Source organism: Centruroides vittatus, unplaced genomic scaffold (genome assembly GCF_030686945.1).
Source record: "Centruroides vittatus isolate TY-2023 unplaced genomic scaffold, ASM3068694v2 contig_347, whole genome shotgun sequence".
Taxonomy (NCBI): Eukaryota; Metazoa; Arthropoda; class Arachnida; order Scorpiones; family Buthidae; genus Centruroides; species Centruroides vittatus.
In genome coordinates, this window is record NW_027122171.1 from 1,535,749 (window position 1) to 1,555,779 (window position 20,031).

The following is a 20,031-nucleotide window of genomic DNA, read 5'->3' on the forward strand; positions in this document are numbered from 1 at the left end:
TATAATTTACTACAAAACATTTTTGAAAGTTTTTCTTTTTCTTGATTTCAAACTCAAGCAAATGATTTCTTGTTTTGCATATTGGCGCATTCTCAATTGAACGTAATAATGAATTAAGTCTTCCCCATCTTCACCTATTTTCAAGTTACCGATATATTCATTTGCTTTATTCAAAAACATCATGCTTGTTGACATTTAAAGGTTCTTTCAACCTAGTCTACTTATTTTTTGAATTGAGCACATCAAATAATTTATTCATCACTTGGATAAATTCTAGTCTGAATGCTGTTGCTGCAAATGAGGGTTACGAAATGCTACAGCATCGCAATCATACGCCGAGCAAGCAGTTATAACAAAAATTTCGGGCTACAGTAGATAAAAACGTAAAAATAGTAGTGTATTCTCGTAGATTCCGCCCAATCCAATCATGCTACCATGATTGTTTTGGATGCTACAAGTGGCGCGAGTAGTTCGCTCAGTTTCCGCTACGGGCTGAATTTTAAACGAAGAAGGGCGATTATCATTCCTCCTTGGGCTAAATTAATAGTTATGCATATTAAAAAATACATTGGTTTCATTTTTATTCTGGAAAAGACTACAGATAATATCAAATAGTTTTTTTAAATTTTTCACCGTGAAGATTTTCGCGTGCTAATCACGAGTTCTTCACATCCTTAATGTAGCAGCCGGCTGATAATAGACTGACCCAATTTATGCTTTATTTTTTATATAATATTATAATAATATATATATACAGTTTATATATCTTATTACAGTATATTATTTGAAAAAGATATTTAATAATAATGTTGTTTAGGTGACGCTGTTGTATTGTAAACCAAGATGGCGGCTCCCATGCAGGTATTAGTGATTCGAAGCAGTTAGTAAGAAGGATGGTCTTTTTTGCTGTTAAAATATAAAAGAATTGCTTGAATTAACATCAGAAAGAAAGATGTTTCAAGACGGCGAAGGACAGAGTTCAGATTTTCCATCATCGTGGAAAACAGAAAGGTTTTATTATTTTAAATGTATATAAATAATTTTTGATTTATTATTGAATAATATGGTATTTCCAAATGCAGAAATAAATATTATAGGAGTATGCATCATTGTAAGGAACAACCATTCTAAATCATTTATTTTTCAAACTTAAAGTTTTTATATTTGAAAAAGTTGAAAAATGATTTGGTTGATTGATTTTTATTTTTCCATTGAAGTCATTAATATCAGGTTTTTCATTTTTTCAAAATACGTTAACATTCCAAAACTCATTCCATTTGACCTAGACCCGAAGAAGATCTCGACTAGATCGAAAACGTTTATCTTCATCATTAAATAATACTGGAAACAAAAATGGCTCTAAGTTGAATGAGGTTTTTATTAGTATTACTTTCTAGTCTAATTTGTTGTGAAGTTATTTCTTGGATCTCCTTGTTTTGTAGGTATTCAGAGAGAAAGAGAATATTAAATTCTTTCACAATTTCTGATTTTTTCCAGTCTTTATGATGAATACCTTTTTTCTTATCAACAAAATCTTTAGGTTTTTTCATTTGCCATTTCTATCTTACTTTGGAATGAAAATAGTCAATACATTGATTAAATGGTTACTATTGGTGATGAAAATGCTAATGTGCAATTTAAATTTTGTAGGGTAATTTATTCAATTTGAATGTTTGATTCTAAATAAGTATATACCAATTTAGACAAACTCATGAATTTGATCAGGCCATAACTTGGTAAGTTGTCAAATCACATATGTTACGTTTTTAAATGTTTGAAATCTTAAAATTCAGAAAACAACAATTTTAAAGCACTAATATTTGCTCGAATAATTTGTATTTAAGAATAAGATTGTTAGTTTAGGCATGAAACATTATTAAAATTCTAAATTTTATTTTGTGCAATTGGAGATTTAACTTTACAAAATACAGTAAGACCCACAAACTTTACTTAATGTGGATTGGGAAGGTGACAATTTATCAAAAATGACAAGTTTTACAGACCAGGATGAGTTATTCACAACTCGTACTACATTACTACAAATTAAACTATTAAAAATATTTTAACACATTCAGAACAAAAGAAAATGCAGAATACAATTTAATAAAATAATGTCTGTATTACAAAAGATATAAAAACTTACTACCAGACAATGTCTTATTATTACATGCAGAACTGTATCAGTGTTTTTGGTGCCCTTGGTGATGCATTAGTCTTTTAGTCTGCGGCGTATAAATGTTTGCAAGGCACAAGGGCACCGAGTACCCCTTGTGCTTGTGCCTTTGGTATTTGCCCCATCGTCGATGCATTACTACATCTCTGATTACATGTATATTACAAGTTAATACATGTGCAAATTCATATACATACTATGTACCAATAGTGATTATTTTTATTTGTAGTTACATTTTAATTAAAAAATATTGGCTCTTCAGTAGCTACTTTAGAGCTAGTGACATTCATATCATGGCATTTTGTAGTTGTACTTTCAGAAAAGGGCTATATTCTTTGTTAACACATGGAATTGATACTATTATCAAGTGGTCAGATAATTGCTATTATCAAGTGGTCAATAATTTACTTGATTATAGTGTTTGGACTTTATACACATATGAACAAACATTTAATTGGGGTTGATTTGATGAAAACAAAGGAAAGAGCATAGAAGAAATCTTTAAATAGTGTATAAAGTTATAGAGATATAAATTAAATTACATTTTTTTACTCTTTATTTTTGAATCACATGATGAGTTTTGTGGAATGTCAAGTTATTGAGAGGTTAGTTTCTGGGACTCCACTAGTTTTCAACTTTATGAAAATATTTATTTCATTTAAAATTCAAAAGAAACCACATAAAATTAGACACAAAATAGTTTCTGGATCTTAAATTTCAAGTTAGCAAAATGTGATTTCCAAACTCCTTTGACTTATAGAAACACAATATGCATTAAATCTATAGGAGTTAAGTTGGAACAAAAATATTTGAGTTGAAGAAATTTGATTTATCAAGAGTGTATTATATTTGATTTCACATATGCAATGTTTGTAATTTGTAATTTAAAAATTTCTTCTATGGTCTTTCTTTTGTTTTCATCAATCCAACCCCAACTAAATGTTTATATTCATATAAAGTCTATTAAAAACTATCCTGAATTTATTAATTTATAAGTATTTTAAAATAAGTTTTGAAATTTGGTTCAGTTTTTCTAATTTTGTATAGGTTTATTAAGTTGTGTAAAATGTAAAAGAATTATATATTAATTTTTTATGAAAGATAACTTCTTTCTTTCCAATCATTGTGTAATTTTAATATAAATGTTTGTAAATAAAATGAACATGATCAAGTGAGGAATACTTATGATAAGATTTTTGTTTTATTTAGAACAATAAGTGAAAATGGAATTCAGACTAATCCCATTTCGTCTGTAGAATCAATGACTCAAACTAAAGAAATGAATAGTGTTATGGTAATTAATAAGATCTATTATATTTTGTAAAAGAAATTCTGAGATTATATTAATTAAAACAAAATTTTTATGATTTCCAAAATATTATATTTGACAAAATTTTATACTTTTTTAGGTTCAAACCGATCCTTGTACAATCAAACAGTTGAAAGAAGTCGATATTGATTACGATTCATTAAGTGGTTTTCTTCAGAGAGTAGCTCCAGAAGTTTGTAAATATTTAGAAAAGAATTCTCACACAGATGCTTTTGATAACTATACGATTGTTAAGAGACGAAGAACAGAGTTCGACTCGTATTATTTATACACTTACGTACAAAATTCCTTCGGAAGTAAGTTAAGTTCGTGTTTCCGTAAAACAACCAATTGAAATAAAATGTAGAACTATTGGAAGAATTATTACGTATGAATATTTTTAGTAACATTTATTAATTATTATTTTTGATACTTTCCACACAATATATATGAACATGTGTATATTTGTAATATAAATTTTCAATGAAATTGCTTACTTCATTATTATTTCTGTAGAAGAATATTATGTAAATTACTTAAGAGCTTTTAAAATTTATCATATATTTGGTTAATGGCAGAATTTTTGAGAATTAATAAAAAAAAACTTTTTATTATTTAACTGATTACTGAATTTTTAGATTTTTTTCAGTTTCAGTGTTTAGATGCTTCGTGGAATTCTACTGGAACTGTCTTAGCTGTTGCATATCCTTTTTAATGTGTGAATATTATAATGTAAAGAAGAATCTGCTTAATGTATTGACTTTGGGGCTCATTTAAACTGATAACATTAAGCAAGGTAAGAAACTAAGAATACAGTAGGTGAAAAAGCTAATTTTATTGACTCTGTTATTAAAAGGCCCTGCTAAATAATTAAAAGTTATGTAAGTTGCAGATTTAATAATATATATTGGGTTGCAATTTCAAAATTGCAGACTTGTAAATTCCTACTGGCATCAGTCTGTCTGTTTTCCTGTAATCTCAAGAATGGAGTTAGATATATAAAAGCCAAGGCCAGAAATGGAAAGCTTAGGGTAATTAATTATATATAAACTTTTTTTTGGACTGGAAGCCACATGATTTCAATTCAAAAAGTTTCTCCAGAACAATCAGATAGATCAGCGCTGTCCAACTTATCATAGTCTGCGGGCCATATTTTCTTCACCAAACATTTCGGGGGCCAAGAAGGTTGATAAATGAAAAGTCAGTTTATGTTAATTAAAAAAATATTTTATTTATACTAAAAAGAAAACTTTAAAATATTCGTAATATATTAATGAGAACATTGTGGCCGTAATTTTCACATAGTAAAATAATTTTAATATTAATAATAATAATTTAGTAACATAAATTTATTCATAGTAAAATGTACTCGCGGGCCGTATACGGCCCGCAGGCCACCAGTTGGACAGCCCTGAGATAGATGACCAGTAAGACACTATTGTTAATTGGAAAAATATGATATACTGGGGCATGGTGCTACTAAAATTGAGCATTGGGCATTGAGATATAAAAATTTGCAGCAACAAGCAATTATTTATTAATATATATTAATATATTATTATTTATTAATATGTAGTTCTTAAATATTATTGTCTGTTATGATGTAACAGCTAGGGTATAATTATAAAAATGTCTGAGGTAGATAGTAATAATTATAAATTAATTTTGAATCTATAGAAATTTAAATTCTAGAAAAAAAGATTGATATGGACTGGCACTTAAATGTTCAATTCTTCCATACTAAACATGAATGTATAATTCTTCCATTACCAAACAAGAATAGTATAATTGGTAACATGAATGTTACCAATTATACTATTTTGGTTTTTCATCACATTTAAGCCAAATTTTAGACACTATTTTTATCTCCCTGCTTAGTTTTAGGACAGTTTGATATTTATATTTTAAAAATTGGCTTTCCTATATCCCATAATAATCTGCAAGTTAAAATTATATTTGTTAATATAGTTGAGTCTGCATAAGTCAACACCCCAAGGGGAAGTGGAAATGTGTCGAGTTATCCGATGTGACGACTAAAGTGAAATTGGAAAAAAAACCACAAAACTACAATTAGGAAAATACATTAGTGCGTTATACAGTAGTAGAGGCTTACAATACATTGTGTCCATCATTTACAATTATTCTGTAGATGAAAAACTGAAAAATTCATTTAGTGTTGTTTGTTTTGAGCACTTAACTGTCTCGACTTTCTTTATCAATGATCATGAACCCCTTGAAAACATCATCTTTGCAATTATCAATTGTTGGCAAGTAACGTGTAAGGATTCTTAATGCCTCTAGCGTGAGAAAATGCAAAATTGGATTCTGGTGTGACGTTCGTGTAGATTGTATATATTCTTTTTGTTTATCTGTTATTATTTTATTCATAAAAATACATAAAATGTTAAAGCATTTTTATTAATAATATATATTATTAAATATATTAATTATATATTAATAAATAAATCGACTCCCCCTCCTGAAAAAAAAAAAGAGTTTGCACCACACGTGCGGAGTGAATTCATTTTTTCAGGAAGTGGTGATGACTTATCAGAGTGTGGGACAGCAAAAGTATGTCGACTTATCCAGTAGTGACGAGTTAAACGGTGTCAAGTAAACCGGAGTTTTTTAACATTAATGCCTATGTAAGTCAGCCGGGACCATAGAAAACTGACTACTTAACTGATGGTGTTGAGTTATCTCGGGTGACGACTTATGCGGAGTCGACTGTAGATTGTTTTTAGTTTCTATTACCGTATTTTACGGACTATAAGACGCACCTTAATTTTTAAGCAATTTAAAAAAAAAAAAATACCTATAAGACGCTACGGACTATAAGATGCACCTGAATTTTGGAGGCAATTTTTCAAAGAAAAAAGTGGTCTTATAGTCCGTAAAATACGGTATATACATTAAAAGTTTACAAATGATTTTAAACTTTACTGCTTCTTTCAAATTTCATATACTTCTAAATAGAGTGAAAAATTACTGTGAAATATCAAATTCTGTTTTGGTTTAAAGTATCACTTTGCATGCCCATGGGCAGATGGAGCCTTTGAGAAAGTGGGAAATTTCTAGAGGTGGATTGGTTCCTTTATGTTTATAGGCAGTGTTGCTGGTCCACATATTTTCCACACTGCTTGAAAAAAATCCCATATGCCCTTGCCTATGCCAATGCTGTCAATATGCAATAGCAATCTTTTTAATTTCATTTTTGTTAATTTTTTCAAAAAGACTGAAAAAGAAAATTCTTCATGTTAACATTCTTACCAATAACATTAAGAATTTAAGAGATGATCATTTATACAGACAATGTACAGAGATATAAGAGAGTTATCATAATTTTTTATATATGCCTTTTAATAAAAATGTCATTGATTTGAATAATTAAAACATATAAAATTTATGTCCTTAATAAAAAATTACATATGGTGCTATATCTCATTCTGACTGGTGCAGTCATGAATCTAATGTTGCAATTTGGAATGTTCAAAGAAAAGATTTTGTTCCAAATAAGCCTAATCTGACAATTGAAACTGATTCTTGTGTCACAGCAATAGCATTCCATCCAGAAAAACCTGCTGTTTTGGCTGCTGGAAAGTTTAATGGTAAGAATATAAATTGTAGAAAAATATTTAATATGAATAGAGATAATTATTTGTTTTTTAAATATTTTAAGGTGAAATTGTTATATGGGATATTGGCAAAGATGACGATATGCAGTTGGTGGACTTACAGGCACATCGTGAACTAATAACAGGTGTGCACTGGATTCAGAATGAAGAACAAACAGAATATTTGGTTTGTATACTTATCTGAGAGAATAAATTTTAATTTAAATTTATTAATACGTGGGAGCTTCAAAAAGCTCATGGAAAAAGTCCATAACTAAAAATTGTTTGGAAGGATTTTGATTTCAATGCACCTGAACATACTTGTATCAACGTGTTATAACATGCTCAAACATGAATCCTTAAATGCAGATAAGAACGCAGCGCCGCCAGTTGAAAGTCAGGCACTATTCAAGCAACATGGAATCCACTAAAATCAAGACCAGAACAAACATAAAGTTTATGGTGAAACTTGGTTGGGAGAATAGGCAATCATTGATACTCTGGAACAAGTTTATGGTGATAATGCTCCAAAGAAGTCAACAACCTACAAATGGATAAGTCGCTTCAGAAGTGAAAAAACCAAGGTTGAAGATGAGCCCTGCAGTGGCAGGTCAACAACATCAGTTTGTGAGGAAAACATTGATGCTGTTCATGATTTGATTGAAAAGGATAGATGAATAACCACTGAATCGGTAACAGATATGCTCAACATCTCCATAGGTTCTGCACACACAATTCTTGTGAAGAGTTGGGACTAAGCAAGCTTTCCACTAGATGGGTCCCTAGGCTGTTGAGACCAGATCAGCAGCAAACGAGAGCAGATCTTTCAATGGAAATTTTAAACACGTAGGATAGGGACTTTGAAACTTTTCTGCGAAGAATTGTGACAGGGGATGAAACATGGCTCTACCAGTGTGATCCTGAGAACAAAATTCAATCAAAGCAGTTGCTGCCACAGGGTAGAAGTGGACCAGTCAAAGCAAAATCTGAGCGTTTAAGAGGAAAGGTCGTGGCCACTGTCTTTTCAGATGCAGAGGGGATTTTGCTAGTTGACTTTCTCAAGAACAAGAAGACAATTACATCTGATTATTATGAAGGCATTTTGAGAAAACCGTCCAAAAGAATCTTGGAAAAACGCCCTGTAAAGCTGCATCAATGCATCCTTTTCCACCATGACAATGCACCTGCTCACGGTGCTCGGCATACAAGAACTGTGCTATGTGAATTTTAATGGGAAGTCATCTGACATCCCCCTTACAGCCCTGATTTAGCCCCATCTGACTTATTTTTGTTTCCAAAGCTGAAAAAATCATTGAAAGGTACCAATTTTCCATCAGTTGAAGATGTAAAAAGAGCTGCTCTGACATGGTTCAGATCACAAGATTCTCAGTTCTACTCAGATGGACTTAAAGACTGGTATCAGCATTTGTAGAAGTGTAATTTGTGAAGCTGTCGATAACCATCTACGGCTATTACGTAATTATTGACAGCTTTAATGTGATGTTTATTTGTGTATATATATATATATATATATATATATATACCTTGCTGGGGTTGAGATAGCTGACTGAGTGCCTTTAGTGGATGTTTCTGGCTATGGGCATGGAGGTGTCCCCAGTCAGTGCCGTAATAGCCATTGATAGTTATGTCTTTGGCTTATATATGCTGGAAGAGGAGATCAGACTGAAGGTCTGGGTAGCGTAACTGGCAACGTGACTGCATGGTAAGCAGGAGTTGCGGGTTTGAGTCCCACTTCGGGCCGATTCTTTTCTTCCAGTTTAATCTAAATTATTTAAATTATAATTATTAAATGAGATCATTGACATCACTACAACATAAGTGCAATCACCGATCCAAAATTGATAAATGTTTATTCTATAGCTAATATTTTTACAAAATAAGTAGTTTATACTTTCTGTTAGAACATAAAACGAATGTAACCAAAATTTCATCTGAGTTGGATAAAAATTGCAGGAGTTATAAGGAATTCACACACACTCACAGGTGAGGGTTTTTATACTAGTAATAGTATATATTGGCATATAAAATGAAGTCCAAATTTTAGCCTGTATTTTATACATTTAGATCATATTCTAAAGTTTAGCTGTACTTGCACATATAGATATTTCCTGAAAGTGCCCTAACAGATCTAAACTTTACTTGAGAGTTTATTAGATCTAGACTTTCTAGTAGGGATTGGCACTTATGTGATTGCTACATACATTATTAATACCAATAATGATAAGTTTAATAATTATAAAATTGAATAAATTATACAATGACAAGTATTGTTATTGAACAATTAACAATTATCAAACCATTAATATTTTCAAAACTTCAAAAAGCAATATTAGCATTAGCTCTATACATCCTTCAATCACCTAACACAGTGCACATCCTAAATTGGGGATTTATTCTCATCTATTTATTTCCCTCCAGTAAAGTGACATTACATGTATTCAGGCTACTTACCTTCCTTATTTACATTTTCTGTTTGTCACTATTAAATTTTCTTTTCTGCTGCTTGCAGTAATCTCTAGACAAGGTGAATTGTTTAAGAATAATTTACACTATGGTTACAATTATTTAATATTTTCAATACAATAATATAATAATTGTAATAATTTAGAAAAATCTGATTTTCTTAATTGAATTTTCTAAATTATTATATTTGAATGTGATTAATTGCATTATCCTCAAATATAGCTGATGTGAGGTAAGGATAATTTAGGATTTTACTCTGTGATTGGGAAGTTGTTGCCCAAAACTAAACAAAATTTCTAAAAAACAGAATATAACATAAAAGCAAAAGGAATAGGTTCCTCCTTACAATATAAATTGTAGATGACCTTTCAACTTCTAAACCTACAATTAGACAATGGAATTGGGAAAACTCCATATAAATAGAAAATAAGTGTTAAGAACAGTTTAAAAGGAAGCCATAAAATACTTATAACATTGCATCTATTAATGAATTATCATCATCTAGTGTGGGAAATACAAAGGAAATATCAATATAAATGAATATAAATGAGCAATAATATATTAATTGTAGTGCTATATCAGTAGATTATGCAGAGAAGAAAGTGTTTTGTATGTATTATAGTTTGACAAAGCGTTTGCATAGTCACTTGCCCATTATTTTGAATGTAAGAAGTTTTAACTAATTTCCTGTTCTAGAAGATGCTTGCTTCTATGTAAGTCAGTTTAAAAATTTTGAATTACTTCACTTTGTTAAATAAATTTTTATGATTTCTATTGTTTAAAATCAAGGAGCAAACTAAGGAAAGAAAGTGTGAAACAAGTTTTAAATTAAAAATGATTGAAATGGCAAAGGAATTCAACTACAAAGTTGTTGGAAGAAAAGTTGATATAACTGAAAAAATGATAAGAAACTGGAGAAAGAAGGAAGATATTTAAAGAAAGACTCCAAACAAAATGTGTGTGTAAGAACAGGAATCACTTGTTGGCCAGTGCTGGAAAGTTGTGATGCAGAATGAGTATTCAAATAAAGACAGGATGGCTTATGTCACACAAAATATGATCAGAGCAAGATTAAATCCAGAACAGAGTATTAAATTTAAAGCAACCTCAGTATGATCCAACTATTTCATAAACAGGAAAAATCTAGTAATGCAACAAAAAAATTGCTCAGAAATAACCATCAGAAATTAGCCATAAAGTTACCAGTTTTCACTAATTTCACAACTGTGACTGTTTTAGTAGACAATTAAAAATATAGTTGAAACTACTATAAACCAGAATTACACTGTTTCATTAAAATGCATTATTCAGCTGAGTCAAAATTCAGATTAATTTATAAATATGAACATAGTAAAACTCCTCTAAAAGACCATTTTTCCAAAGTGACCATCCCTTATAAAGACCTTTTTGTTTGGAGGGAGAACAAAGTTCCTAATTTCTATGTACTTCAACCCCTCCAATAGGACCATCCTTATCCCTGACCATGACTGCCCAGTTGCAACCATTTGAAAATGAATCTTTTTCTGCAGTGTATGCAAAGGCTGCTGCAAACTAGGCAATGCCATTGCTTTCAATGTGACATGAGAGGCAATTTTTATGATCACGTGACTATTTTCCTTTGACAGTCGGGCAATGTTGTCACTTGTGATATCATTCATGATGTAGTTCTTCAGAACCAATGAACATTTCATCTACCCCTCTATGAACTATTGATTAATAGTTTGTTTTATAAAATGGTGATGAAGAAGCTGATGTTAGCTTTGTCACCATTTGGCAGAAATGTAATAAAATAAACGAAAATAAAATCAAGAACCTGATAGATTTATAAATTTCAATAAAATCAATGAAATAATTTATATTCCTACATTTATGAAAATCTATCAAACTGCTTTCTGTTTTGTAATCCCAGTGTAAATACGAAATATAACTCACTGTGTACGGCGTTATCAAATATTTTTCTTTTTTTTACAAAAAGAAAAATATTTGATAACATCGTACACAGTGAGTTATATTTCGTATTTATAGTAAACTTGGCATGAACAGCATACTAGACTAGTGTAGTGAAGACATGGCCAAAACATCACAAAGGTTATAGCACAAATGCATGCCTTCTTTTTGGCCTATGTTGCATGCTCCTTTCTCGCAAACTTTCAAATGTGCATGAGCATTGCCCAGAAAATCCAATTTCTTTGATCTGAGAAGTGTTGAATGGACTGCCTACTTTCCATTGAAGGATATGACATATAGTGATGTTGAATCGATGACCGGGTAATTGATAGTCAACTTGGCGATGATCATACGAATTTCGTTTGATGTTGTCTTCAACCAGTTTTCTTTGATATTGCACAGCCTCAATGCAGCTGGAAGTCCTAGTCCATTTAGAATAAAATTACCCATTATGTTCAACATAATCTTTCAAAATGGACTGGACTGATGTGGCCAAGATATTATGAAAACAACTGAAAAGTATATAAGGAGACAAAAGACTGGAGTAAAGAAGAAGAGAGAACAGAAACAAGAGAGGTGACTCTGAAGTAAGACATTGCTTTTATTCACAAGTGTGTAACAGGAATACTTCAGAATACAAATGTTTTTTCAATGTGGACATTTAAAAAACATTGCTATATGAATGAATGAGAGAAGAATGGCAGTGAGAATGTCAAGAACATTAGCAAATAGTGAGAGAATAATGATACAATCAACAAAGCTGTTTTGGAATTCTTTAATCATGCTTGTTTGAAAAATTTTCTATCACAGAACCATAGATCCAAGAAAAAGCCAAAGTAATTCACAACTTAAAGCTGAAAATTTTTTCTTTAGCAATGGTTGGCTCAATTGCTTTGGAATACATCATAACAGTGTTCTGATCAGTATATGGTGAAAGTAAAGATGTAAGCCAAATGATCAGATTAGACTAGCAGGATCAAATTGGTTGTTGGTTATTATTATTTGTCTGATGCAAATAACATGGATGAGACAGGATTATTCTCCCAGATAAAATGCTTACAATACAAGGTCAGACTTGCATAGGAGATAAACTTGAAAAAGAACAATTAACAATTGCCTTTTGTGTTAGCACAACTGGTGAGAAAGAGTCTCCTTTTGTGATAAATAAATCTTTCTAGCCAAATTGTTTTTAGAACATACATGCATCATGACTAAAAGTTCACTGGCTTAGCAATCAAAAGGCATGGATGACTACTGCAAATTTCACAGAATGGCTTGAAAAACTGAATAAAATCAAAAATAACTATATGAAAATTCTCTTATTTGTGGACAATGTATCATGTCATACTAAAATCACACTTTCAAATGCTGAACTTTTGAAGTTTTTCCAGAAAATATGATCTCTCCACTTTAACTGTTAGACCAGGGAATCATTCATGTATTCAAAATTCAATATTATAAATGGTTCCTTATAGCTATAAGTATCTGAATAGACAAATCATCATCTGTGAATAAGCCTGCAGACCATATTCCAGCCTCAAAATAGCTGATGGCAACATGGAATGAAATTCAACCTCAAACAGTCAAGAAATGTTTCCAGCAATGTAGCTTCAATTGTGCTGAAGAATAAGAAATGGTAAGTGCAAATTCCTCAGACAGAAATAGAAGAGCTTGTAGCAAATGCATATTCATTTGGATATTGAGGATATTACCAATTAATGAGAAGATCAAGTGCTCCGAAGATTTGGAGAGAAATTGAATCATCTTTTTCAGAAATTTGATGTAGAGAATCGAGAAAGTGATGCACAAGATGATTTTAGCAATCATCAGCCAGAACCTTCACCTTTGAAATTAAGTGAAATTTGAAATGCTTGCCAGACAAAAGTCACCTAGAAATAATTAAGGAAATGTACATGTGGAAACTCTTTTGTGCAAAGTAGAGGAGAACTTTGAAAAAGAAATGGTATCGTAAAAAGTTACTCTTAAAACAAACAAAAATTTGTGAATAATACAAAATTTAAATATACATAGTATCAATAAAGTATGGTGTATTATTTGTTTTAGTAAAACCCTTACAAAGTGACTACCACTTAATAAAGACCATTTTTGCTTGGAACCATTAATGGACACAAAGTAGGGGTTTTACTGTATTTTGAATAACTTGTAAGTTAAATTGTACTTATTCTTTATTATCAAAAAGTTAAAAAAATATATTTTTATGACAAAATTTTAAAAGTTTTTTTTATTAGAAACATTATAATCATTTATTTATTTATTTCAATTTTAGTTAATTAGTTGTAGTCTTGATGGACAAATACTTATTTGGAAAATGGAAGAAAATCAGAAATTAAAAAATGTAGAGAGGTCAGTATTTTATTTATTTATAAAATCATTAATTAAATGTTTAAAATTTATAAAATATATACATTTTATCATTTAGATTCATTTTGCTCGTTGATGAATTTCCTCGGAGCCATAAAATTCGAAGCAAAAGACCAAATTCGGAAGTTGGAAGTAAATTTCTTCTTTAGATTGGAAGTATTAGAATAAATTTCTGATAGTTTTATATCATTTCATTTAATTGTCTTTTTAATCACATCCATTACGAGTTTGGCCATACCCATAATGGAGGAAGCTGAATGTTGAGAGATGGGGTTCAACACATCTGGAATAGTCTGATTATGTAAAATTCCTATGAATCCTGACCCAGACTCAAAGTCTATTCTGTCAGACTTTAAATAGGTCAATCATCTTTACCATCTTGGCCAACCAGCTGTCTATAGTTTCATAGCAAGCAGAATTCATGGATTTTTATTAAAGAAAATAACTGAATTGACTACTTGAAATACACTAAAGAATCAGTTTCTTTGCAAAACTTTGTAAAATAATGCATTTGTTTTATATCCAAAATTGTTATCTGTGATAGCTTAATAATCAAAAATTATACAGAATTAACTCATCGTAGACTGCATATCTTATTAAAACACTACACTCATGACACCTTATAAATTTGCAGCCGTGTTTATTGAGTGTAGTGTTTTAATAAGATATGCAGTCTACGATGAGTTAATAATTTGGCAACGCCGGCCAAAAAGTACCATCCTTAGTATTGAAGATTTGCAGAAACGATGCAAAGCTTGAGTTCTTGACAGATTGTAGAAAATACAATGTCTTTCCGATGTCGATTTGGAGATTACGTTTACCCCATGGATGTGCCTCTCTAATCCCTAAACTAAGAGCAGTATGCCTACGAAAAGCCATCCGCTCCACACGGCGTTCGAAGATTTTACTTAATTAAAGCGCTCATTGAACTTGAAAACGAACTGTACGAGCAAGGTCCACATGTCTTAACGGAAGTTAACGCCCGTGTTGTACGCCTAGCTACGCAAGTGAAAGACACACAAGGACAGAAACCGTAGTTTTTGTCTCTGCACAGCTCCTCTCCTTCCCTATGTTCTGTGCGCCGTTCGGCTTGCACCATAGTTTATGTTTGTATTTTATTTTTAATGTCTCCAAGGAGCATATTACTTTTCATTGTCTGTTATTTATTTTTATTTTATTCTCATGCATGATTTACGAGATGTAGAGATGGCGCACGCAATTCTCTTTAGAATATTTTTAAAAACGTTCCGAAGTTTGTTCGTTTTTGCAGATTTTCGTTGTGTTCGAATTTTTTTGGATATTTCCTGAAGAAGGTCGTTAAACACAACCGAAAACGTTCGTTTGTACCGAATAAACACGGCTGCAAATTTATAAGGTGTCATGAGTGTAGTGTTTTTATACAGAATTTTGCTGTAAACAGAATTATTTTTCCATTACAAAAGTAATAAAATATTAAAATTTTTTTAGTTACTTCATTATCCTTCAACAATGAAGATAAGTCCATATTTATAATTGGAACTGAAGGGGGTGGAATATTTCAATGTTCAATCAACTCCACAGTTGTTGCAAATTGTTAGTATGCCATATTTAAATTTAACTTTGTTATATTTATTCATATTCAAAATATATCATTGATAAATTTTTTATTTAATATTTTCTTTATAATATAGATACAAATTCAGATTTTATTTATAAATCTCCAGTAGTTATAAGTTTTGACGGCCATCTAGGTCGTACCGAATCGGTTCACTGTTCTCCACATTGTCGTAATGCTTTCTTAAGTAGTGGCGGTGATGGTGAAATTCGTGTTTATTCCTTATTACAGGTAAGAAAAGGTATTAATAATTTTGAAGTATTGAGGATTTGTGAAATGATCTTTATTAATAAATACTTTTATAGTTTATTCTTAAAATATTACAGTAATATTTTATTATAATCATATTTTAAATCTTTACAATACTTGTAGTTATTAGAAAATGCAATATATGTGTATTACAAAACTAGCATTACATTTTAATCTTTATTTTTCTTTAAAACAAATTTGATGTAATGCTAGTTGTTACATAGCAGCAAGCTAAAATTATGACATAGAAATGAATTATTTATTACAAAAATCAAAATAATACATTACAGATAGAATTTATTAAACTAATTTTACCTAAATAATAATAAAAGATAAACAATGTTATTGGTTTCTGTTTTTGTTGTTTTAGGTCTTACAAGTTAGAACTTGTCTCAACTCTTACAGATGATTATGGAATTTAAATACTAATTGGGCTGCAATTTGAAAAAATGACCTATAAATTCCTACTGTCATTCCTTAATCTCTGAGTAAAGTTAAAAGGAGTTAGATAGATTATTTAGAGTCACCAGAGTTAGATAAATAAAAACTGAGACTAGATATGGAACCCTTAGAGGCAGGAAGCCCCAGTTAACTATATATGAGCTTCCAACACAAACTGGAAGTCACATTATTTCAATTCAAAAATTTTCCTCCTGAAAGGAATTGGATAGATGACCAGCACGACGCTATTGCTAATGGAAAAGTATGATGTATAGGGGCAAGCCGCCACTAATTTGAGGTGGAGAGGATATATATTTTAAATTAAAAAATTATTAAAAATATGATTAAAAATTGCAGCCCAGCATTATGATGATGTCACAATAAATAATTGCTTGTTTATATTTTACAATCAGTTTTAAGATTTGAGATAGTGTAGCTGAAAGAAAAATTAATGTTATTCTTTAAAATGTTATTATTTTACAAATATCTAAACTGTTAAATTGTATACTTCTTTTAACTTCACTCAATTAAATTGTGTAAAAAATTGTTATGCACATTCTAATTTGAGCTATCTTGATATTGATTCTAGTTAAGCTACTGCTTAGAATGAATCTTAATGTTTTAGTAGACATTGTGCTATCCTTCTATTGTTTATAACATATTTCACTTGTATATGTAATATAATTTTTTATTATTTATATTTTATAGTCATTTTGATTAATTTTGATATTATTCGCAATTTTTGGATTTTGAATAATCACATAATATTTTGAAGAATGTGATGATAAAAGTACAAAGCTCACTTTTTGTCAAAAAATTATTCATAATCACTGATAATTTTATCATTACCAATTAATAAGATAAATATATAATCTAAAACAAAAAATTTATTTTAAAAAGTAAAAAAATAAAATATAAATATCTGCATCCAATCAACACTGGGGTGAAACAACAATGTACCTTGAACCTGTTACCGGTATATGTTAAACATACGATGAAGTTTATCACAAACTTTTTTGAACAGTCAAAAGTTCTTTTTCAGGCGATACACAGAATAACTGATAGAACACAGAACAAAAAGAATGTGAATACTGTATTTAAAATGAGATTGAATCTATGCCTCGTGAAAATGATATGCTGGGGAAAATATAAAATTCAAAACAAAGTTATTAACTTAATTAAATGCATTAATCTAAACATTTCTGAAATTAAATACAATATTTTAAATATTTTAAACATAAATGCATACTGCAGACAAATAAAAAGAAATCATTATGCTAAACTGACACAGTAGAAAAACTACTAAAATATCTATTTTATGTCTTTGATATAACCTAATAGTATGTAAATCATTTATATATGTAGATGTTACTGGCAAAACCTGATTTTATGCCAAACTAGTTTGGCGTAACTGTGTCAGGCCAAACTAGTTAAGAATTACTATTCAAGTATATTAATGGTTAAAATAAAATTAAAGGCAATCAATTAGATGAACAATATTTATTCAAACATAGTCTACTTAATTATAAAAAACAGAGTTAATGTTACCCTAGATATCGAAGGTGGTGGCTTGTCTCTGATTCCAGAAATCAGAAGACGGAACACTGGAAATGCACGTTCTAACCTAACCTATTCTAATAAATTACCATAATTATCAGCAACCAAATTATTAGAATAGGTTAGGTTAGATTAGAACGTGCGTCCCCACTGTTTCCTGTCTTCTGATTGCTGGAATTGGAGACGAACCGCCATCTTCAATACCTAGGGTAAAATTAACCAAAAACAGTATTGATTAGAAGTGACACAACACTTGTACAAAACTATAAAATAAAAATAAGCTAATCAGTACTTATCAGTTTGTATTTTTTTTAATTAAGCCATGCACTTTTAAAGGTAATTAACTTTCGAAAATATTTTCAAAAATTCAAACAAAATAATAAAAATAACTTTTAAAATCAAACTAAAATTAAAAATGAACTTATTTGTGTTTTATGAAGAACTTAAATTAACCATTAATATACTTGAATAATAATTCTAAACTAGTTTGGCGTAAAATCGGGTTTTGCCGGTAACATATATAAATATAAATATTACTATAAAAGTTATCAGAAAAGGATAGAATATAGAAGTATCTGTTTAAACATTTTTTTAACTAAAGAAAACTAACAGTACTTAAGTATGGTGAGATATGATGACATTTAGAGGTACTGTACATTGTTTTCAGTTTTACAATTACATTTCAGTTTATATTTGTCTTTGTATTTCTGTCATCTCGTTGTTAATTCTTTAGTAGTAGTAAAATGTAAAAAGTCATCTTCACAAGTCATGAATTTGTGGCAAAAAATAATAATTTGTGATAAAGCATTTCACTAATGCTAATTCATTCTAAATTTTGTGTAACATGTTTTATCAACTGATTTTCTAAATATTTTATAAAGAACGGTCACAATAATTTCATTTGTTGGATGACACTATTTATAGTTGTTGTCCTGTGGATACCGAGGATCGTTTTCTTTGCTAATCATGAGTTCGGCCAGGCCCACGGCAGAGGCAGCCAGATATTGAAGGATGGAGTCCAACATATCCAGACCAGACACATTATGTATAATTCCTGGGGTTACTTGGTTAGTTTCAATCTCGGGTCTCTCAGAGTGGTAGGACGACGCCTTAACTGCTTGGCCACCCATTCATCAGTTACATTGCTTATATGTCACGTGACATAATGTATGCAATAATATATTATATCACGTGATGCATAATTAACTACTAGTTAATTAATTATTCATAATTACTAGTGAACTTGATGAAGTCATAGTAACATAATATATATTATCTGGAAACAACCAATATATTAATAATCTAAGTTTTGTTTAAATAAAATGAAAAAATTAATTCAAATATAATTTATAATAAAATTTTTTTATTTTAATAAATTAAAGGGTAGTTTTTTGGTTTGTTTACTTGTAAAATAATTATATTAAAACTTTCTAGGATGTTTTTTCTTTTTCAGTCAAAGCCCATACTGGCTTTAAAGACAATCTCAGGATTCAAGACAGCCGAATGGTCACCGGTTCGGCCTTTGATAATTTCTGCCTTAACCAATGACGGTCAGCTCTTTATTTATGATTTAAGTGAAAATTTATCAGTGCCCTCTGGCAGTTATAATATATCCAAAGGAAAAAGTGGAAATACTCTTCATTTCAATGTGCAAAAGTAATTATATTTAATTGCATATACAGTATATACATACACACATATGTATTCTATTATAAATATAAAAAATTAAATTTAATGTAAAATTTGTTTTTGTTTTTAACAGTACAGAACTTTTAACTACATCAACTATGGATCAAAATATTCAAGTTTGGAAATTAGGTAGTGATGTTTTATCAGTTACAGATGAAGAATATGAGATTTTAGCAAAGTTAACTGCAGCTTCATTGGAAGAAAATTAAAAAAGAAATAAATTTGATTAAATATTTAAATTTATTATAATAATAAGCTTAAATCTTTGATTAAATAATCAATTTAGCAAATGCAATATGTATAAAATTTAATAATAATTAAATAAAAATCACTTTTTATTTTCAGCAATAATATTTGGTGTATGCTTTTACTGTCTTTAAAAATTAATTAGATTAGTAATAGTGTCATTATAAATTGATTAGGCGTCATGGCGTATGAATTGATCAATGCGTATACAATCGAATGCAGTACTTCGAAGGAACGAGTATAGTGGTTTTTGGTTACCATGATTGGCCTCGCTTGTTGCATGATGCCCAATTCTTTCCCTTTAACTTTTATCCATGTTTCTGTCCAATTCTCTCTTATTCATGAC

General features: G+C 30.0%; 1 protein-coding gene across 1 annotated transcript; it reads left to right on the plus strand.

Annotated features, from left to right (window-relative positions):
* The first annotated feature begins 827 nt into the window (after nucleotides 1-827).
* On the plus strand, nucleotides 828-19,781 carry LOC136974327 (cytoplasmic dynein 2 intermediate chain 2-like). The gene is given in 13 exon segments (XM_067269183.1): nucleotides 828-1,011; nucleotides 3,383-3,467; nucleotides 3,583-3,714; nucleotides 3,716-3,799; nucleotides 4,132-4,183; nucleotides 6,908-7,090; nucleotides 7,162-7,283; nucleotides 13,815-13,891; nucleotides 13,968-14,041; nucleotides 15,377-15,481; nucleotides 15,580-15,734; nucleotides 19,204-19,406; nucleotides 19,513-19,781. Coding segments are annotated over 13 exon segments (1,467 nt in total). The 5' UTR covers nucleotides 828-952; the 3' UTR covers nucleotides 19,649-19,781.
* The last annotated feature ends 250 nt before the right edge of the window (nucleotides 19,782-20,031 follow it).